Source organism: Labrus bergylta, chromosome 2 (assembly GCF_963930695.1).
Source record: "Labrus bergylta chromosome 2, fLabBer1.1, whole genome shotgun sequence".
NCBI lineage: Eukaryota > Metazoa > Chordata > Actinopteri > Labriformes > Labridae > Labrus > Labrus bergylta.
In genome coordinates, this window is record NC_089196.1 from 37,312,125 (window position 1) to 37,335,044 (window position 22,920).

General features: G+C 36.7%; 1 protein-coding gene and 1 long non-coding RNA gene across 2 annotated transcripts in view; both read right to left on the reverse strand.

The window, feature by feature from the left end:
- The window catches only part of LOC109977176 (deoxynucleoside triphosphate triphosphohydrolase SAMHD1-like), a 168,099-nt gene extending 146,553 nt beyond the window's left edge, over positions 1-21,546 (reverse strand). Inside the window, exons 1-13 of the mRNA XM_065962599.1 lie at positions 21,536-21,546; positions 21,399-21,414; positions 20,670-20,830; positions 20,336-20,451; positions 19,892-19,948; positions 17,799-17,812; positions 17,584-17,630; positions 16,825-16,927; positions 15,386-15,486; positions 15,081-15,189; positions 14,898-14,989; positions 14,656-14,771; positions 14,220-14,359 (exon numbers count right to left, since the gene is read on the reverse strand). Coding sequence (XP_065818671.1) covers positions 14,220-14,359; positions 14,656-14,771; positions 14,898-14,989; positions 15,081-15,189; positions 15,386-15,486; positions 16,825-16,927; positions 17,584-17,630; positions 17,799-17,812; positions 19,892-19,948; positions 20,336-20,451; positions 20,670-20,830; positions 21,399-21,414; positions 21,536-21,546 — 1,083 coding nt within the window. The remainder of the gene's footprint in view (positions 1-14,219; positions 14,360-14,655; positions 14,772-14,897; positions 14,990-15,080; positions 15,190-15,385; positions 15,487-16,824; positions 16,928-17,583; positions 17,631-17,798; positions 17,813-19,891; positions 19,949-20,335; positions 20,452-20,669; positions 20,831-21,398; positions 21,415-21,535) is intronic.
- LOC114918458 (uncharacterized) lies at positions 9,601-13,349 on the reverse strand. Its single transcript, XR_010665579.1, has 3 exons — positions 13,257-13,349; positions 9,819-9,863; positions 9,601-9,692 (listed from the first exon to the last, which is right to left on the reverse strand). It is a non-coding gene; the product is annotated as an uncharacterized lncRNA (long non-coding RNA).
- Positions 21,547-22,920: the final 1,374 nt, after the last annotated feature.

Here is a 22,920-nt window from a genome sequence, read left to right on the forward strand (position 1 = left end):
TGTGCACCTCAGCAACATTAACTGGCCTAAAATCAAATAAAAGAGGAACAGTTTCATGATATGCAGAATGGACAGGGGATTTAGTCTGCACATGGTTAACTGTCTCAAACAGTCATGTCACAGGTGTAGAAAATCAGGAACTGGACCCAAGTGCAGAATGAAGAAAGAAAAATATTTATTTAAACTAAAACTTACTATCTTGAGAAGTTGAAATGTAATAAAGGTAGCCACGAGGAATGACTGGGAGACTGACAACTAACATACCACATCTGACATAAATACAAACAATTGACAAGGAATTGACACAGAGGGGAAGAAACACAGAGACTAAATGGACATAGGGGTAATCAAAAACAGGTGAGACTAATAACACAGGTGAAGATAATGAGGGCAATCACACTGGGAAACACAGAGGCAGGAATAAAATACAAGAGACACTGAGGACTACAAACTGAGTCATGAAACACTGAAGACACACAGAACTCAAGAAAGTAACAAAAACACACTAGAACATAAAGAAACACTAGGATACAAAGTTACAAAATAAAACAGGAAACACTTAAGACTGAACTATGAAACATTAAGACAAAAGCAACACTAGGATAAACAGGCGAAATTAAAACATGGAAACCTAAACGCTGAAATACAAAACTAAACAAGATCAAATCATAACAACCCAGAGGCGATAAAGTGCTCATTGAACAAATTAAGCATTGTGGCTTTTGTCAGCAATGTTTTGAGAGTCCTTGACAATGCAAGGGGGAAGTGTTGCACCTTTCCTATTTCCAGATAATGACTTTATAGTCTTCCAGAACAACCTGGGATTATTCAGATTAGTGGACGTTTCACTGTGGAAATGCACAATGTACAAGCATTCTGCAGTCGTCTATAAAACAAACAATCGAAGTCCAGGCCAGAACCCATGCTTTAGCCCAAGCTACATTGCACTCATTCAGTAACACAGATAAGTCAGGAGTAAACCATGCAGTATCATGACCTTTTACCCTGTATTTTTGAAAGGAGTGTGTTTATCAACAATACCTATAAAACCATCACAAAAATACTTCCATGCACTCTCAACATCATCAATAAGATTCCTTTTCTCCCAGTCAAAGGCAAAGTGATCATGAAAAAATCCCTGTTCCACAAAACGCTTCATATTTCTTTTTATAATGATCCGTGGTTTGGATTTAGGGAGCTTGGTGTTTCTCACTCTGGCAATAGCACAGTGTTCACTGATACCGTTTGCAAAGATGACTTATCAGGACATTTCAGAGAGGGTCCAGTTGGTTTACCAACAATCTGAAAAAGATTCCATGAGTCACATTGTGCCTTAAAATCATCAAACTCTGGACTCATCCAGTTCCAATTAAAATCACCAATTAGAACAATTTCATTAGTATTTACTTTTGATATGAAGTTCATAAAGGAGGGAAGTGCGTTACTGACTGCTGAAGGTGTTCTATAGCAGCCTGCAACAGTAATGTGAAGCCTTTTTGAAACCTCAAGATCAAGAGCCAGGAATTCAAATTGCTTACTCAGTGATTTGGACAGTAGTCTAATTTCTCACTTTTGATCAAGTTCTGGGCCTCAACAGGCTGAATATTCACTTCTTCTACAAGTGATACTTTGACATTGTGAATGTTGTTGTAAGCAACGTGTTTCTGCACAGTGAACATTGTGATTGGTCTTCAGTTAAAACCACCTCTTAACCGAGGTGCTGGTCCGAGACACCATCTTTCACTAACCTAGAAGGCTGTCTTGAATTCTCTCCCAAAACAACCGAAGCCCCAGCCCCACCTTGGAACATGTGACTCCAACGACCCGCAGCTGACTTGGGGCGGTAAGGACTCTAGGTGAACGACTCGACCACTCTGATGTGACTCATCCACAGAGGCTTAAATCTCAAGCTCCGTCCAGCAGAAAGTTCGGAACTGAAGAAGCCTTTGGGAGGAGAGGTGAAAGGTCTCAGTTAGTCTTCCGGCGCCGCTCTGGGTGGTCGCCCAGCTCCGACCCCCCCTCGTTATTGTTTTTTACTTTATTTTGTTAATATTTACTTTTTGTTGCTGTAACTTCGCGAGTAACTCCAACTCCAAACAGCAAACATGGATATTCTTCTTTTTGGAGTATTGGTGATGTTTTTCTCTCTCTCTGTGGACTCTTTAAAACTTCCTCGGGAGACCCATTCAGTCATGGCTCTATTGTTTACACCCGTGAACAGCTGGTTGCGCTGTGCCAGACAAAGACCAGACATCCCTGCAGAACTACGGAGGAAGAGAAGGGGATGCACAACCAGAGTGAAGTGTCGGGATAAGAAAAGACGGTACAAACCATCCATGCCGTCTTTAATGGGGGGAAAGGGAAATTCCGAGTCAAGTGGGAAGATAGCCATGGTAAGGTTATTGATTTATTGGGGACATCACCACTAGAAAAGTATGTGTTGCTTAATGATCGAAGAAGGTCAAAGATTGAGGGAGACTGTAGTCTTTATTTACGTAGATCTCAGATTGAAGATCAAGGTGACTATAAGTGTACATATTATGACCCAAAATTAGTAAATATGGGAGAGCATAGTGCCCAATCGGGGTTAGGTTACAGAAACAATATTGTGACTTTAGTGGTACTAAATGAAACTAGAATTGCAAAACCCCTGGTTGTTGAAGTAGAAAAACTGTCAACTACCATATCAACTCTCCCGCTGATTGAGAAAATAAAGCAGACATCCACCTTTTCAAAACTGAAGGTTACTGACGTCACAGAGATATTGCGTCTAAATACAGTTGAGCCTCAGATGATTTCTTCAACTCAAATTCCTGTAAACATTGTGATTAAAGCTACGTTAGGGAATTCAGCACGCCTTCCATGTAAATGTGGAAAATGCAATAATGATGGTAATAATCCCCCTAATTGGAAAAATGCTCGTGGTGAAGAAATAGTGCTAACAGGACCTGAAATTAATAGTGTGCCTCGTGATCAAAGAAAGTATATTTTGTATAATCACATAAGGTTGTTTAGGGTTGTAGACGACTGCACATTTGTCCTAATCAATGTAACAGGGGAAGATCAGGGAGAATATACATGCACTTATTTGGATCCAGAGTTTAAATTTGTACCATATCACAATTATTGGGTAAAAGGGTATAGAACTCGTAAGATAATGCTTGTGGTAGAAGGCCTAGATCCTATTGAAGTAGTTACGGTGGCTAAAGAGGTTCAAAAGCAACTAGTCACTCTAAGGGTGACTGATGAACAGATGACGTCTACTACTGTAGCTCAGAGAATAACTAGTAGTATTAACGTATCAACTTTGGTTACTACTCTAGCTGCGACTTTGGTAAAAAAGGATGTTACAACAGCGATGATGACAATTTCTACTTCTGTTACTCCTAGTAATTTTACAAGTGAGGCTGTAAAGATGGGATCTACTATCAACGAAACAATGATGAGTTCTTACGTGTCTACAAAGTCTGTAGGTATGATGTTGACATCTGTTGCTACATCTACATTAGTTAAGGCAGCTGAAACAATTCAGATGACTATGTCGAATCTGATTGGTGATTTTGTAAATGCTGACGGAACATCAGAAGGCATGACTAAACATCTTCATGCATTAGAGAAGCGTGAAACCCAATGGAAAGCTTATGGGTTTGATTCCTCGGTGTTGCAAATTGCAGACCCGTGGGCAAGTAGAAATTTGTGGTATCAACAGTTGACTCACTCTGTTAGATTGGCTAGTAATTTGAGTGGTCCATGTGTCGTGAGAGTTCCAGCACCAGAACCTTTAACTTCTAAATGTCAAAATTATGCGCTATCGTGGTTGGTATTTAAGCAACAAGCACCAAAGGATTATTGGATGGCCGTGTCGGTGCATCTATTTACACCTCAACGGAATTGTGCTTGGTTGAAAAACTTATCATATATAAATCTCCTTGATCAGTATGAAGATATTATGACAGCAGTCCCTGATCCTATGGAAGTGACACCTGTGAAGGTTAAATCTTGTTATTGTTCAAATGGTACTCATGGTGGAGATGGTATGTTTATGGGAATATCAGAATGTGATAACTATATGATGCAATTTGGACGACGTGATCAAAGGGCTATTGATGACATGTATACAGTGACCTTTCATGCACCACATCGCCGACTGAGTAAAACTCTGTAAAGAATCAAACTTTACCGGGTAATTTTACCATAGGAACATTTAAAGATATCTGGTGGATTTGTGGCGATAAGGCATACTTATTTTTACCTTATGGTTGGATTGGATGTTGTTATATGGCACAGTTGAAACTTCCGTATGATGTTTTTGTTATTCAGAAGGGACAAGGGTCTGATGAGGATAACTCTACGAAAATCTCTAGCAGTAGAAAGAAAAGAGATTTGGAACAATTTCACAACTTGGAGTCTTATCATTGGAGGATAAGTTTGGGAGAGAAATGGGGAATAGGATTGTTTCCATGGTATGGTGTTACATACTTAGCTGATCATATTGATAATATTACATATACCCTGCAAGGTTTTGCAAACGAGACCATAAAAGGTTTTGAATATTTGTCAAATACTCAGTCATCGATTGACGTTGCTGAAACATGACATGGCTCTTGATTACATTTTGGCCAAACAAGGTGGCCTCTGTGTAGCTTTGAATCTAACTGGAGAAGCCTGTTACACTTTGATTCCTGATGCCACTGACAATATGACTAGTGTCATAGATGCTTTGAAACTAATTAGGGATTCATTTGGTCCATCAGAAAGAGCGGGATGGTCTGCGAATACCTGGTTACAAGACCAATTAGGACCAGTAGGAGCTATAGTGGTTCAGATTTTGGTGGCTACCCTTCTATCACTGTGTGTGATGTTTTGTTTTTGTACGCTGTTGTTGACCTTTGCTAAGGCTATGATATTGAGATGGGTAGGAGTTGTGATGCCAGGAGAAAACATTCAGATGCTGCTACTGAGTGGTAATGACCTAAGTGAAGGTGAGGAGGTCATAGAGATTGGAGAGAAATATCAATTTTTGAATATCTGAATTCATCATTGACTCACTATTATTTTGAACTGGAAGTGAATTGATAAAAGGGGGGAATTGAATATTTTAATCATGTATATTAATCATGTAGTAGAATAATGTGAAAGTATGATACAAAAATTAATATTTTGTATGTACAAAGATACTGGCTGTTGATTTTTCTTCCCAGGATGATATTTGGGAGACCAATGTGAGGGTGGCTGATTGTCCAGAGATCCTTCCAGATTAATGGAGTTGAAACAACCAAACTTAAGAAAATGGAGGATGGAAATGGACAACGGAAACCTGAATGAAGACATCATGATGAGGGGTTTCGATTGAAAAATCATTGAAGGTTTATTACAATGTAACTTGTATTGTTGATAAATATTTTTGTATGTTTTACTTAATAGTAGATATTTTTAGCAAGACATATTTTTCTGGAACTGTATAAGATGCATATATTGGGACCTCAGGTGTTTTCTTTCTTTATCGATCCTTAGGGAAAGTGGTGTTAGGTAGGGAGAGGTCCATTGGAAGGTGCGATGGGTCGACCAGCCTGACTTTGGACAATTTTTAGATTTTATTTCTGAGGTTTTAAATGTGTGCATTTATATATCATCCTATAAAGTTTTCATAACCCTTTTCTTTTTAATTGGTTTGGAGTACTATAGGTGGTTGCCTGGGGCAGCGGGACCGTGAGAGAGTTTTCCTGTCTAGATTGTTTGATGGATAATAAAGAAAGATAGCTGCCTGATGGGTTTTTCGCTCTCACACTCCACAAATAAAAATGTTACTATATTACTAAGGTTAAGCATGGACAGAAGTGATTCGTATGAGGCTAATTAACATCATAATTGTATAATTTATCTCGTTTGCGAGACTATAGTCTCGCTAGGGGGGACTATGAAGTGTCTGATGTAACCAGGACAGAGATAATATAAGTTTACAATGGGCGCATCAGGAGGTAGTATCTGAAGGAGATTTAGGAGTCCCCTCAGGGGGAATGTTTACAATGAGGTGTTGTATAGGAGTATTGCAATATATGGTTGTGCAACGTGATGTTTTTGTGACCTATGACGAAAAGCGGATGTTTGGATGCATATAAGCAATTGTCTCTGTGTGTTCGAGAGAGATCATTATTGGCTTCTTGATCCTCCTGGTCAGACGTGACCAGTGATTCTGTTTCTTGCTTAAATAAAATTATACTCTTTGAAAGCAAGTCAGTCTCAACGGCGAATTTCTTCATCGTCAAACATATCAACAACAAGGAAATCCACATCAATTATTTCCGACGTTAAACATTTCAGACAATTATGCAATGAAATAGACATTACGTCCAACCTGAAGACGGTTAGACGATTTCTGCCTCTATGGGAATGAAATCAGCATTATAACATTCAAAACAAAACACATTAATATAGTATGACGGGTATAAAGTCATTTCTTAAAATACTAAATTTATAACTATGACAAAATCACAATAACTATCGTACTTCCTCCGTCCTGAAACTCAGGTCGGTACAGCGCTCCTGCCACTAGGGGGCAGTAGTGCTCCACGTAAGATTCAAGTAGAGTCCATCAGGTAATGTGATTTAGTTTTCCAATATCTAAATTCGTCATAAATGATAGTAGCGGAATCTAACTTGCATGAAAGTGTTAGTCTTGATGTCATGGCCTCCCACCAGATTAAATTTTCAGAGTTGATTTTAGTTTATGAACCAGGACGACCCCTCAGGTCTTCTTGTTCTTCTTTGGTTCTTCTTTCAGTTGTTCCACAGAGCAGAACAAAAACCTTTTGTGATTCTGCGTTTAGCTGCTCTGAGACTTTGGAACAGACTTCAGAGGATCAGAGAATATTGAGATTTTTAAAAACAATTTAAAAAACTCATTTATTCAGTCTGGCTTTTCTATATGACTTAATCATTTTAAGGCTTTTAATTTACTATATTTTAATCAATATTATTCATCTCTACTTTTAAATTTACATTTTAGTGTTTGATTTTAGGTTTTTAGTATTTATATTTATCAATCATTGTGCTGATTTCATTTCTTATTGCTGTTATATTTTACAAACTACCTTTTGTCAGTCATTTTTCCGCTCCTTTGTAAAGGACTTTGAACTGCAATTAGATTTGTACCACAGGTGATATATACAGTATATATATACATATATATATATATAGATGCATATGGTTTGATAGATTACACAATGTTGAACTCAGGATTTTCTCTGATGTTTATTTTGAATACATGCAGATTTTATCAGATATGAACCCATCACAACAGGAATACACTTGAAAGGTTCTCATAGATGCTTTATGTAAGAACCAATCGTCAAACAATTATAGCTTCACTTAAAGTGTGTCATACATTTAAACACATTCATCATCCATTGAAGAAAGGTAGTTGATGGATACGTTTAAAAGATATTTTTCAATTCGAATTTCAAGTTTTTAGATGCAAATAAAGGTTTTCACAAGTTCCAGTTTTTAAAGTAAGAATCATAAACTCAAAAGAAGAGCACATTATAAAACATGCCCAAAATAAGACTCATTTTAAAACAGATTAAAATTGTATTGTGATAATAAATGCTGCAGATACAAAGTAATATAAGATAATACCAGTCACCAAAACATCACTCATGATCATCTCTCATTAAACACCACTCAAAGACAAATAATCTAATCTCATGTCCTCAATCTTCAAACGATTAACATCAAAACTAAAACACCACTGAGTATTATAAATCCCTAAATAAAACCACAAGTGAAATATTCACTCCATTACACATGTTGGGAGTGCTTTACATCTTTCCCCGACCAAAAATAATTCACAACCTACAAAGAAGCATAAATGTGACCAAAAACTGAATCAATTCAGAAACATGCAGTTTATATATTCAGTTTGAGACAATGATTGTTGGATTTCAATAATGGCTTTCTTTACCTAAGTGGTATTCAACAGCCATACAGCTGCTAGCTGTGTAAGTAATGTATCCAGTGTCATGTGTGTCTATGTATCAGTTTATATTATTATATATTATGATTTATCTTTGTCCTCAATAAAATCATGTTGTATGTTGTTGGACCTTATGCAGATGCAGAAGGGAGTCAACAATTTAAAACAACAATACAACATGTATATGATAAAAGCTAGAAAGAGTCCTGAGTCTGAATAAGAAATAATTCTGTGTTATTCATGTTGTTGAGTCATTTCCATGGTCTTTTAATTACCCTCAGGTCCAAGCAGATGCGGCTTCTTCTCGAACTTCCTGCATGTTAATAAAGACACAAAAGTACATCTGTTTAAAGAAAGCAGTATAGAGTAAACCTAGTGAGAGATAAACTGAAGAAGAAATGATTCTATTTAACAAACGATCTAACATTCAACTTATTTTAAAGATAAACGATGTACTCATCATGCAGATCCATCATTTCACTGCTGAGAACTTTCAGTTTTTTAAAATCTCAAGTAATAAAATACATTATTTCAAAGTTTTTGTCCGTTGGTAGGAAAATACAAAAGTTTGACGACACCAATGCTAATTTAGCATCAAAAAAAGATCAAAATCATATATATGCAAAAAAAAAAGAATCCTGAAGCTCTGTTTCACTATGCAATCATTCCCTCCCTGCTCATTGTTCCATTCTAATGCTCATATATTAAAACAGCCTTTCAATGTAATAAAACCACTAACTGCATATATTAATATGTCACATACACACCCATTCAAAAAAGCCAATTTTTACAACAAAAATAAACATGTTTACAGCCCGATTCAAAAAAACAAATTGGTCTGATTATCTCATGTCTCAATCAGCACACACTGTATGAAGAGGGATTTTTTTTTTAACATGTCTGTTTTTCTTTTAATGAAGGATACACGTTATTCACAATAAGACCCGTAGCTTATAGGCCTGGGCTAAAAAAATGTTATCAAAATGTCATATCAGTCGATATAATTATCACAATAATTGTCAATCATTTTTACTTTCAAATTTTCAAATTTAAAAGCTGATTTTTGCTCCTGAGTGAAAGTTGAAGAAACCAGAGGGTTGGTTAATCTTTTGGTTTCACTCCCATGCTGCTGTTGCTTACCTCTCTTAACCTGAGGGCCCCAAACCAGAGTCCTGCACGGTTCCAATACAGGTCAGTAAAATTGTTTCAGTACAGAAACCTGACTGACTGTCTAGACTTGCTGTCTAACCTGGATGCAAACCAGGACAAGGGACCAATAACATGTTGGAGTGTTGCTGACTTTGGCAGTATTTTGTTAAGTTAAAGTATCAAATCTATTAGAGTAGAGCTTCACCAGCACAGGTAAGCATATGTTAACCTGAAAGGAAGACCGAAGGCTGAGGATGCTAGCACAGCTAATGTTTTCCACACTCAGCAGATTGTAGATCACATGTTCAACCATATTAAATAAACTGTACTCAATGTGGACTGTTTTCTATTTACTTCAGCCAAGTCAACTGGTTTTATGTTCAGTCAACAGCAAGTTAGTTCATATTGTATCCTTTAACATCTTAATATTCAACTATTATCTAAGGATTGGAAAATCATTGTACCACTGTTCAAAGTGCTTTTTTGCAGCCTTCACACTCTTTCTATCAGTCTTCTTACAGAAGACCCTGATCAGCTGCTCAGAAAAGCACGTTGTGCCAATCCTGGATGCCTGTAAAGAATGACAGCAGCTTTAATTTGAGAGTTATGGTGACATAAGCTGCCTTACAAATAATAAACAGAAGAAATATTTAATGATTGCGATAAAAAAAAAATGTAATCAATAATTAGTTCTGACATTTTTGCTGTTCTCGTCTTTCATGCCGTAGTCCATGTTAATGACCTAAAAAGAAGGTCGAGAGTAAAATGTGTGCCATAACAAATTCTGCAACATCTTACAAATCAAAGAATCAGCAAAACTGAAGATTTTACAAAAAAAGTGAGACGAAAGAAAGTAAAAAAAACTCACCAGGATTTCAAATTCCTCTGGTTTCAGGTTGTTTTCTTCCTCGTCAGGGAGGGGTTGAGCCAATCCTTCTTTCCAGCCAGAAATCCGGCTCTTGACAAGGAATCAGAAAAAAATTACAACAGTGGAAAAGGATATAGATTCAAGTTTTTTTGCATTTTAAGTTGACAATGTAAGAAACTTGGAATTCAATTCTTATTCACTCAAAAAACTGCACCAACTTAGTGTAAATGCGTTTGACTGTAGGGCTGCATGGTATGATCTAAGCATTAATTTTGCTATGTGTACAAGTGCCATGGTAATATCCCAGGACGTGTGTTAGTCCATGAGCACATAAAGTGTAGAGGGAGAGAGAGTGAAGGGATCACATGCAGTGTATGAAGATGAACTGTTTTTTGCTTAGAAGTTACTGTCACAGGGCTCTTGATGCAAATTAAATGTAGCTTTGAATGTATAAGGGGTTCTTATTTGCAAAAGAAAATAAACTTGAAGACCCAAATAATAATAAAAATTGTAATAGTATGAACATGAAAAGAAAACGCAGTTTCCCCAATATCATGCAGCATTAGTTGACTGAGGGATTTTGTATTGTAAGACATTTCAAGCTGCTATCCAATTCACATTACATTTCAAAAAGAGAACTGTTCAATAGTGCTGCTGTTCATGTTAAATGTAATATTACGGGCAAGATAAAATGCTGGAGACAGTAAATAATGTGATGTGTACTTATTCTATTAACTGAAAATGAGCACATTATCCAGCTTTGTGATAACAGTGCATTAGATCATGTGTAATAAATGTAATGAAACACAAGAACACAGACTTACTTTCCAATCCTTGATGGTCTCCTCTGGCTTTCTCTCACCAACAAACTTGTAGATCTCTCCAGAGACAATTTTTTGCAGAATCTTTCTTGCCTCTAAGAGTAAGAGAGTGACAAGCAAACGATAAACAATAATAATTCAGTGTTATTCATGTTGTTTGGTACTTTCCTTGGTGTCAACTGCAGGAAGATCGCTCTAATTACCCTCAGATCCATCCAGATATGGATTCTTCTCCAGCCTGCATGTTAATAAGGACACACAAGTACATCTGTTTTAAAGAAAGCAGTGCAGAGTAAACCTAGTGAGAGATAAATTGAGGCAGAAATGATTCTATTTAACAAACGATCTCTCATTCAAGTTATTTTAAAGCAAAACAATGCACTCATCATGCAGATCCATCATCTCACTGGTGAGAACTTTCAGTTTTTTTAAATCTTAAGTAAAAAAAAAATATTTTCAAAGTTTTTGTCTTTTGGTACTAAAATACAAAAGTTTGAAGACTCCAACATTAATTTGGCATCAAAAAAGGGATCAAAATCATATAAAAGCAAAGAAAAGGCAGCAGTGTCCTGAAGTTCAATGCAATCATTCCCTCCCTGCTCATTGCTCCATTCTAATGCTCATATATTAAAACAGCCTTTCAATGTCATAAAACCACAAACTGCATATATTAATATGGACAATGAGTTTTGGTCTGTTGTATAAAGAGCAAAGACAAAATACCGGCCAACATTTTGTGCTGGTGACTTCTTTTGGAGCCAAGACATGTGCAAACTGAAGCACAACAAAACAAAAAAAGATCCCTCAGGTCAGAAAGAATCCCAGTCTCGATTCTCACATAGTTGCGATGTCATGTCTGCGTGATGCCGATTCTCTTGCTCCTTTTTCCTTCACAAACTGCACTTACGCTGCACTCGCGTCAGTATTTCCCACACAGACAATACTCGGGCTGCCCAGGTACATGTATAGCTGCCCAAGTAGCCTATATTTTAAAACTATATGTTTTAATTATTCATAAAATTGCCGTCCGCATGAGAGAGAGAGAGACAAAAAGAGGGCTGCTGTTTGTTCCTCCCTCCTGTTAATGCACCTGAGGTCCAGCCCTCCTGACATGTCAAAACTGAAGCTTCTCATGACTTAGTTTTATTATGTTTGTGAAGCTGCTTACTGCCGATGTGATGATGCTCTCTCTTGGTTTTGCTGAATCTTGATAACAGGCCTTCACATCATGCTCACCTGTTGTAATAACTGAGATGCTAGATCAACTTTTTAAAGAGGGAGTTTTGTTGTGTTGCACAGAGCCCATGAAGGCTCAGTTAAAAAAAAAAAAAATGCTGTCTGCTAGTCAGTACAATGGACTTGTAAAGCGTGGCTACGGACTAGCAAACTGTTGGCAAGGTTTCATAAATTCTGCGAGACAAAACAAGGGGCTGAGGTCCATCAATCATTTCCATCAGCAAGGCATATCTGGTTTTACTCTCTCTCTCTCTCTCTCTCTCTCTCTCGCTCGTGCGCACATCTTTATTCCATTTCTTTAAACGAGACAAAATCAGGATGAGAATGCAGGAAAAGAAATGTTTGGTGCTTAACATTTTCTTGGGGAGACCCCACCTGAAGCTGGCTAGAGAAACACTGGAAGCCACATACACACCCATTCAAAAAAAGTCTGTTTGAGATTGTAGATCACATGTTCAACCATGTTAAATAAACTGTACTGGGGATAAGACTTGTGGAAATCAGTGTAGTGACACAACAGAAAACTCAAAGTACTTGGTCTTTTTTTCGATTCTCTGATTTTTCTGAAATTTTCAAAATCCAAAACAACTGTTGACTGTTTTCTATTTACTTTAGCCAAGTCAACTGGTCTGAATTTATATTTGATGTTTTATGTTCAATCAACAGCAAATTAGTTGATATGTATTGTATCCTTTAACATCTTAAGATTCAACTATTATCAAAGGATTAGAAAATCATAGTACCACTGTTTAAAGTGCTTTTTGGCAGCCTCCACACTCTTGTCATCAATCTTGTTACAGAAGACCCTGATCAGCTGCTCAGAAAAGCACGTTGTGTGAATCCTGGATCCCTGTAAAGAAGGACAGCAGCTTTACTTTGAGAGTTTTGGTGACATAAGCTGCCTTACAAATAATTTAACCCAATAAACAGAAGAAATATTGCGATAAAAAAATGTTTTAATCAATATTTAGTTCTTACCTTTTCTTCGGGCATTGGCTTTGCCACGTCAAGCTCAGATTTGCTGTAGAAATGAACATGTTTGATAGGGTCTTTATCGTCCATGCCATAGTCCATTTCAATGACCTAAAATGAAGGTTGAGAGTAAAAGTATGTGTGTAATAACAGATTTTGCAACATCTTACAAATCAAAAAATCCGCAAAACTGAAGAATTTACAAAAAGGTGAAATGAAAGAAAGTCAAAAAACTGACCAGGATTTCAAAGTCCTCTGGTTTCAGGTTGTTTTCTTCCTCGTCAGGGAGGGGTTGAGCCAATAATTTTTTCCAGCCAGTAATCCGGCTCTTGACAAGGAATCAGAAAAAAATTACAACAGTGGAAAAAGATATAGATTCAAGTTTTTTTGCATTTAAAGTTGACAATGTAAGAAACTTGGAATTCAATTCACATTCACTCAAAAAACTGCACCGACTTAGTGTAGATATTTTTGACTGTAGGGCTGCATGGTATGATTTAAGCATCATTTTTGCGTATGTGTACAAGTGCTATGATAACATTACAGAATATATAATATCAATCATATGTCCTGAAATGTATCATTTCATGCCATTTTTTGTTGTTTCTGCTTTTGAAAAAACAAAAAAGCCTTCAGTTTCTCTCTTTCCATGACTGATCTACAATATCAGTCTGTCTGATCCTCTTCCTGATCACAAAGAGAAGTGACTTCTGTGCAGGCAGAGTCTATGTGCACATAAGATGTAGAGTTGAAGGGATCACATGCAGTGTGTGACGATGAACTGTTCTTTACTGTCACAGGGCTCTTGATGCAAATTTAAAGTCACTTTGAACATATAAGGGGTTTTTATTTGAAAAAGAAAATAGAATTGAAGGCCCAAATGATAATACAAATTATAATTGTATGAACCTCAAAGGTTATTGCAGTTTCCCCAATATCATGCAGCATTAGTTGACAGAGGGATTTTGTATTGTAAGACATTTCAAGCTGCTATCCATTTCAAAAAGAGAACTGTTCAATAGTTTTTGCTGTTCATGTTAAATGTAATAACAACACGGGCAAGATAAAATGCTGGAGACAGTAAATAATGTGATGTGTACTTATTCTATGAACTGAAAATGAGCACATTATCCAGCTTTGTGATAACAGTGCATTAGATCATGTGTTATAAATGTAATGAAACACAAGAACACAGACTTACTTCCCAATCCTGGATGGGGTCCTTTGGCTTTCTCTCATCAACAAACTTGTAGCTCTTTCGAGAGATGATGTTTTGCAGAATCTCTCTTGCCTTTTTTAGCTCTGAGCAGGAAGACTTCAGTATTTCCTCAAACACGTTGTCTAAAAGAGTAACAGAGTAACAAGCAAACAAATGATAATAACACACACAAAAATTAGTGAATTTAATTTAAACACACTCAATAAATTGTAAGACATGGCATGTTAATTTATAAGTCATCACAACTAAATTAACAGGATGTGGTTTATTTATCTTTAACAAATGCACGATAAAAAAAATGGATAAAGTAGCATAACTGTAAATGACCTAGCAACAGAGCCATGTCTTGATACTCCTGTAGTCTGAATTGGCTTCAATGTTGAACATGAGCTAACAGCACACATTTAAATCTACACACCTGTGAGCTTTGTGTAGGCCTCCATGTCCTCATTGGCTGTAGAGAGAGTGAACATCCTCCCTCCTGATCCTTCAATCTGAATGTGATCGTCTGCTTTCAAAAAAGCCTCTGCAATCCTGTATGTTCATATCAAATATATTATTACTGATGAGATAGTGAATCATGATGCAGATTGAATAATCGAAATCAGAAGGAGACCAATCTTATATTTGGAGTAATAACTTCTGAAGGTAGACACTTACATTTCTTGTATGATGTGGCTTACTCTATGCTGACAGGCTCTTTTGTGGAGATGGTGTCTTGTATAGAACAAGTCGTACATATGGTCTTCTTCCTGTTGAGGTTAGGACTGCAGTTTAGTCATAAATAACAACATTATCAGTTTGCTTTCAATTATCTGTTTACAAGCTCAAGTGTGTCAGCACCTTGTCTCTGGTGCAGATAGTTTTCCTGCCATCAACCTCACACACTCTGGCAAACTGCAGGAAGCGACGAAAGTCAAAGTTGTTCTTGATCCCCAGGTAGGAAGAGTCCCTGAGTAGAGGCAGATTGAGGCAAGGTGAATAAAATAGGTGTATAAAGTGAAACTGAATTTACTGGAGAGTTTTGTAGCCTATAATTTAAAATAATCAGGAGAATAATGCATTGTTCAAGGTAAAAAAAAAAAGAAGTGCTGTAGTGGTCTTCATCACAAAATGAATTGCTCTACAGCACTTCATTAAAACCTGACCTGGCCAAGTAGTCAAACTTGTCCACATCAACGCCGTTTTTTTTGTTGGACACAATTTCATAGAGGAAGGAATTTTCTTTTGGGCGCCCTTTGTACGGCCACTGCAGGGATGACGACACAAAGCGAATCAGGACCAGTTTTATTGACACGTATGTTGTTGTCAATGAATTTACACTGCATAGAAAAAATATGTAGGACCATTCCACAAAACAGAGATAAAGCTAAAATATGAACACAATAAACTGTGTACAAGCAAAAGCATGACAAAATAAACAGCAGGTTCAATTTCAAATGGAGTTCTAGGCAGATGAAAAACTTTTTTTTTAACGATTAAAAAAAAAGGACTCTTCTTGTCCGCCTTTATACTGAGGAGATGTTACAAAATAGTGACATTAGTGACATTGCTGTTGAGGACACAGACCTATTTATGCACAGATGGTGTGAACTTGCCTTTTCTTTCTTTTTTTTAACTTTCTTTATTGCTTTTACATATTAACAACATTTCCATTTAGTAATGTCCATACAGAATGTGTATTCTTTTTCCGAACTTGCCTTTTCTACAGCAATCATCTCCTGAATGTTTTTCACATCTTCAGGGTTCAGTTTGTATTTCTTCTTCATCTCTTTTTCAAGCGTCCTCTGTTCCTGTAATATTTACAGTTAGGGATAGAGAGATTAATTGTGAAATCGTGATAAATTGATTCAAAGGTGTCAAGATTCACATCGGTACTCTGAAAAATGAATCGCAATAATATCGTGAGCGTCAGCAGCTGTAGAGCAAGATTTTCAAATTGAGGACGCACAACCCTCTTTTAAATCAGAGGTGTGGAAGCATTTTAGCTTCCCCAAGACAGAAAATTAAAGATGTGAGAAGATAACAGACAAGACAAAAACTGTGTGTAAATATTGCAAGAAGACAGGGAACTACACAAATAGCACAACCAACATTTGCAGAGTAGATCTCAAAACGTGTGTATGTAAGAAACACTTTAAAAGTCAGAGTTCCTAAAGTTCCTCAGAATTTGACGAGTGACTTAAAGTCAGCCAATTTTCTGTTGACATATACTGTATACAACATCCTAACAGGCTTTATCAGGGTTATTAAACTAGCTGAACTTAACCCAGATATAATACGAAGCACAAGAGTTTTTTGGAAGGTGATACTGCAACTCCGTTTTCTCTCTAAGGGTTTTTTCACACCTGGGTAGTTTGGAAAAGTTGTTCTGAAACCATAGCCCGGTTTGTTCATACATATGTAAACACAGCAATCACACTATTTTAGCTCAACTTTTTAAATCTATTTTGAATTTTTTATTGAATTGTCCACTATGTGCTCTTTTTTGGCTATCCTTGCTCTTTGCTGCCTGTTGTGGGATGAATAAAGTTTTATCTTCTTTTATCTTAAATTCATACAGTATCTTATCTGACTTATGAAAAACATAATGAGGTGAACTTGACTCCTTGTCTCCAGCAATCATCTCCTGAATGATTTTCACATCTTCAGGGTTCATTTTGTATTTCTCCATCACTTGTTCAAGCTCACTCTGTTCCTGTAATATTTACAGTTAGGGATGTAAAGATTAATTGTGAAATCGTGATAAATTGATTCAAAGGTGTCAAGATTCACATCAGTACTCTGAAAAATGAATCGCAATAATATCGTGAGTGTCAGCAGCTGTAGAGCAAGATTTTCAAATTGAGGACGCACCACCCTCTTTTAAATCAGAGGTGTGGAAGCATTTTAGCTTCCCCAAGACAGAAAATGAAAGATGTGAGAAGATAACAGACGAGACAAAAACTGTGTGTAAATATTGCAAGAAGACAGGGAACTACACAAATAGCACAACCAACATTTGCAGAGTAGATCTCAAAACGTGTGTATGTAAGAAACACTTTAAATGTCAGAGTTCCTAAAGTTCCTCAGAATTTGGCGAGTGACTTAATGTCAGCCAATTTTCTGTTGACATATACTGTATACAACATCCTAACAGGCTTTATCAGGGTTATTAAACTAGCTGAACTTAACCCAGATATAATACTAAGCATGAGATGCATTATCTTCTCTTATCTTATATTCATACAGTATCTTATCCGACTTCTGAAAAACATAATGAGGTGAACTTGCCTCCTGCTCTTTAGATTCCTGTAGTCTTCTGTCTACTTCCATGTCTTCTTCAGGGATCGCTGGTTTAAGATACTTCTGTTTCAGCAGGTGGTCTAGCATGTCACAAGAGCCCTTTTCATGCTGCAAGACACACAGACTCATAAATGTGTCAACACAAGATTTAAAACATAAATATAATAATCCCACATACTTTAATTTCCCCCACATTTGAAGAGTATATTTCAAAACTTGTGTATATTAAAAAAAAAAGTTAAATGTCAGAGTTCCTAAAGTTCCTCAGAATTTGACGAGCCACTTAATGTCAGCCAATTTTCTGTGGACATATACTGTATACAATATCTTAACAGTCTTTATCTGGGTTATTTTGCTAGCTGAACCCAACCCAGAGTCAAACTGTTAAGCACAAAAGTTTTTGCCTGAGAAGGTGATACTGCAGCTCAGTTTTCTCTCTAATAGTAAGGGAATATTGCAAAAACATGGGAATAAATTCCTCACCAAGAAATTTCTTCACAAGTGTGTTCATAAAGGTGTCTTATAACATATCCTTGGTGGAAACATGGCCACACCCATTTTTATTGTACATTTAAAGTAGTTAAATATGTTGATCTCTACGGAAGAAGATTAGGGCCACTGAAAAAATAAAATTGGTTCTGATTTTTTTTTTTTTTAATTCTGACTTTAAACTCAGAATTCTGAGAAAAAGGTCAGAATTCCCCCCAAAAAACCAGAACCAACATTCTTTTTTTCAGTGGCCCTAATCCTCTTCCGTAGATTTCAATATCTCGAATACTAGTTTAAAAAAATACTGCACCACATTTTCAAATGTCTGAGGGGTCCAGGTCGAAGTCTTCTCCAGACTCTATACTGTTCTTAAAGTAGTTATTGGGACCCCTGGTGGCTCATGAGACACTAAGAGGTGGTTTGCGAGATGCCTTCCATTACCAAATAAAAAAGTTGAACGATATAAAATTGCATATTTTACCCATTATTGTGAAAAAAACATACAAATGTATTTGAATTTTAAAAGCAATTATAGTGGCAAAGTAAGATTTTTGCTGAAATGAAAGAGATGGTTAAAAACTCTTTAAATGTAAGTTTTCACACAAGTGAAACAATGCAGGTGTCTGTTGCTCCCTACGAATGAAAATACACACATACTTCACCTGAGCGTCTGTTTATTTAATGTTGTATATCCAAATTTTCAAATTTTAACTAATAAGGTTCCAGGTACATGTACCCCAACTTTGAGTAGCTCTCAAGGATTTTCCTACTGGAGTTGGATTTAAATATTTTTATATGTGTTATAAGACACCTTTATGAACACATTTGTGAATACATTTCTTGGTAAGGAATTTTTATATATATAATATAAGGGTTTTTTCACACCTGGATTTTTTGGAAAAGTTGTTCTGAAACAAAGGGGCGTTTCCCCTTTAGCCCGGTTTGTTTGGATGTGAACACAGCAATCGCACTTTTTTGATTATTGAATGGTGCACTGTGTGCTCTTTTTTGGCTATTCTTGCTCTTTTGCTGCTTATTGTGGGATGAATAAAGGTTATCTTCTCTTATCTTATATTCATACAGTATCTTATCTGACTTCTGATTAACATTTTTTGGGATATTGAGTGACAAAGAGACATAAACAGATCTAGAAATCCCTTCTGCTTTTAAAAGAGGTCCCTTCCGTAAAGAATTACCTCTCATTAACCATGAATTCAATTAGGATTTTTGTTTGGTGTATCTAAATCTCTGAATCACCAGGATTAATGTTCATAAAAAAAACATGAAATCAAATCTCATAAAGCTTCTGAAAAGCGGCAACATGTCGGATGAAAAGTTGACATATTATTACCAAAGAGAACAGGGTATGGGTCATTTAGCAACACAAGCTACAAAGTTCATTGTTATTGCAGAAATAGTTAAACATTCTTGGAAATGTGCATAATCCCATTACACCTGAGAAAGCAAACAAAAAAGAACATCCTGGATTTTGTTTCAAAAGAACAAAGCCAGGGGCGCTGGTGGCGCAATGGTTAGTGTGCGCGCTCCATGTATGGAGGCTGTTGTCCTCCAAGCGGGTGGTCCAGGATTGAATCCCACCTGTGGCTCCTTTCCCACATGTCATTCCCCACTCTCTATCCCTGAATTCCAACTCTGTCCACTATCCCATCTCTCAATCAAAAGCCCAAAAATAAACCTTAAAAAAAAAAAAAAAGAACTAAGCCAGTAAAATTGTATATGTGCTTCAGTTTTGCAGTTCCTCTGTATTTAATTTTTCACATTACAACAAAAATATTAACTTCTGATCTTCCATTTCTCCAATTTCTCCAATTTCTCCATTTCTCTGAATTTCCCATTTTTTCTCATTTCTTCTTTCTTTTTTTCCAGTGCTTTAGGGAGGAACATTCCATCATACAGATAGGAAAAGGGTCCATGACCTTGAAATGGATAGATAAAGACAGGCGTAATCCACTGATAGTGTACAGATTATACAGTCAGTATGTCTTAATAAATCTGTTTGAGTTGAGGATGGATTACTCCTGAATCTAAACTTGAGAGTATTGCTTACAAAAAAAGGTTGTTATGTGTAAGTATTTTTAAAGATTCAGACCCTCCAGTTCTTATCAGAGTCCCTACAGACTGAGCTACCACCACTACCTCACCCCACCCTCGTATTTTTTATTTATTAATGCAGAAGCGCTTGCTTTTTTGTAAGATGGAAGGGTTATTTCTGGATCATTTCACTTTCATTTTACTCTTAACATTCCAAATAATTACAATTAATACACCAGTCATGTAATATTGAAAAGGGATGCATTACTCACCCAGGTCATGACAGAGGCCAGCAATCTGAACACAAAGGACGTCTCTGTCATCGATTTTGAGTTCCGGCTGCCTTGACCTGAGAGCCTCAGCAAGTTTTCCTGCTAAGTATCCCACCCTTTTTAGACCACAGAAAACATTTTTTTAAATTATAACGCAGTTATCACAATTTATTATATATATTTTTATTCATATTTTTTATTCGATCCATACTAAGACAGGCACTGTTTTCTGCCTTTATTGGTTTTACAAGGTGCTTATGTGAAAACCATGAGTCTTCTCCTTATTTGGACTGAGGTCACCTGTGGGCTGAAATCTGAAAACTTGCTGACTTACCCGATCAAGTGTTCAAAGCGGTTGTGAGACGCTCCAGGGTAAACAAAGTAGACACCTCCAAGCTGCTTTATGAATCGAAGTCTCTGGAACTGAGGTGTGTCAATGATTTTGATGAGGAGTGGGTGTAACTCTATGCTACCATGGATGGGATCATTAAACACCTGGCAGAAAACAAACAAACAAAAGCTAAGAACAATGAAATGCATAAAACAATACACCATGAAGACCAGCTCAAGTTTGTCTGAGGGCTCTGGGAAGTATTGCATAAGCATGAAATGAGCCCAAGAATAAAGCTGATGCTACAAAGAATGTTTTTTTGACTTTACCACTGTTTGGGATATTAAACATCTAGTAGAACAAAGAGAACAAAACATTGGACACTGAAAATGTCCTTTCAATACAAAGCGTGTCTTCCTATTCCTTTTTTTTTTTTTAGGATTAAAGGAAAGGAGAACAAAGAGAGTTGGTTTGGATAGTAAAGGTGCACAAAGCTAGCTGTCCTCACCACTGGTGGGGATAATAAGCATCTAGAGAACAAAGCCCTCCCAGTTAATTAGATTTTTAATTTAGACTGATAATGGATAATACAAGGACACAGGTTTAACTTTGTGGAGGTGTGTTTGTGTGCGGTTTATCAACAAGTCGTCATTGTTTGTTCTGTTTATTCTCTCTTATCTATCCAGCCGCAAAAATGTGGTGTGATGTGTGGTAAGACGTGAAGTATTTTACCTTGGTGATGATCGGTCTGTAGAATTAAAAAAAAAAGCATTAACAGTATGAAGAAGTGCTGAAACTTCCAACTTAAAATGATTTCTTTATAAAGTTGGGATATTGTAAACTGGTTTAACAAAGACAGAGGTACTCACTGTTCTGCCATTTTGCCCGACTAGATAAAAGAGAAAGAAGTCAGTCATTTATTAAGTAGTCTAACCTCAGTTTTACACAAGCTAAAAGGCAAAATTGGTAAATTAAACCATCAGTTTAAAATAACGATACAACTTACCAAAAGCCAACCATGAATTTAATCGACTATAACTAGAAAACCAACCTCCAAATTTTCCTCCAATTGTCCAAGTCCTTCTTTTTGTACCAACTTGTTTCCTCAGCTCCCTGTAACTTTGAAAAATCTATCTATATAGTTTTTAATATTTTGAAGCTGTAAGATGTTGCATTTACATCAAGTTAATGTTTCTGATGCTGATCTGACAAGTGGTAAATGTCATTTAAATTTAAAGGCTTTTTTTTATGACGCTCAGGGTTTTAAAACATCTGACATTTATATCTCCACCACACCCATGTTATTGGTCTTCACCCTCATGATCCTCTTCTTTTATTGATATACCAAACATTTCAGAAAACAAAACTGAAAATGCATCAGAATTTCTTAAGTCAAATTAACAAATCTAAACGTATAAAGAAGTGAAGAAATGACAGGATGTTAGAAATAAATCAGTATTAGAAGTTACTTCTGAAGAAAAATTCAGAGGTAGCGTGAATGTTGCATGTTTAACCTGCTCTTTAGACAGAGATTTATAGTGTACTCCATTTGAGGACTGCAAATATATCAAATGGCCACAAGATGGCAATGTTACTTAACTCTCTATGGTAAAGTGTGCCCTGACCATTTGATGAAATAAATGCTCTGCTGGAGAAAGTTTTAACAGGTACTGATCTTTTTTGTGTTGCTTTTGTCATAACTTTCAGAAAGGAAACACAAGAAACCCTCAGACTGTAAAAGATTTTCTCATTCTATGATGACAAAAATGTTCAGCCTCATGATGTATCCAGAAGCATGTAAAGGAGGTGAACATCTGTCTGTCATCATTCTATCCAAAAATAAAAGATGAGACTATAATATGTATATATTGACCTCCAGTAACATCCAGAAATGAGCACATTGCAGATGTATGTCTATTAGTGCCAGTAGCTCAGTCTGTAGGGGCTTGGGTTGGGAACCAGAGGGTTGCCAGTTCAAGTCCCAGTGTGGACCAAATATGGAAGTTGGTCTGGTAGCTGGAGAGGTGCCAGATCACCTCCCAAGCACTGCCAAGGTGCCCTTGAGCAAGGCACCAAACCCTCTCCCCACCATCAGCTCAGGAGTGCCCGCTGTGGGCAGCTCCGTCACTCTGACATTTCTCCATTAGTGCTTGTCCATAGGATCCTGTTTGTGCATGTGTGTGTTGCATGGTTAACAGAGTGTAAAAACAGAAATTTCCCCTTGCAGGGATCAATAAAGTTAATCTTAATCTAC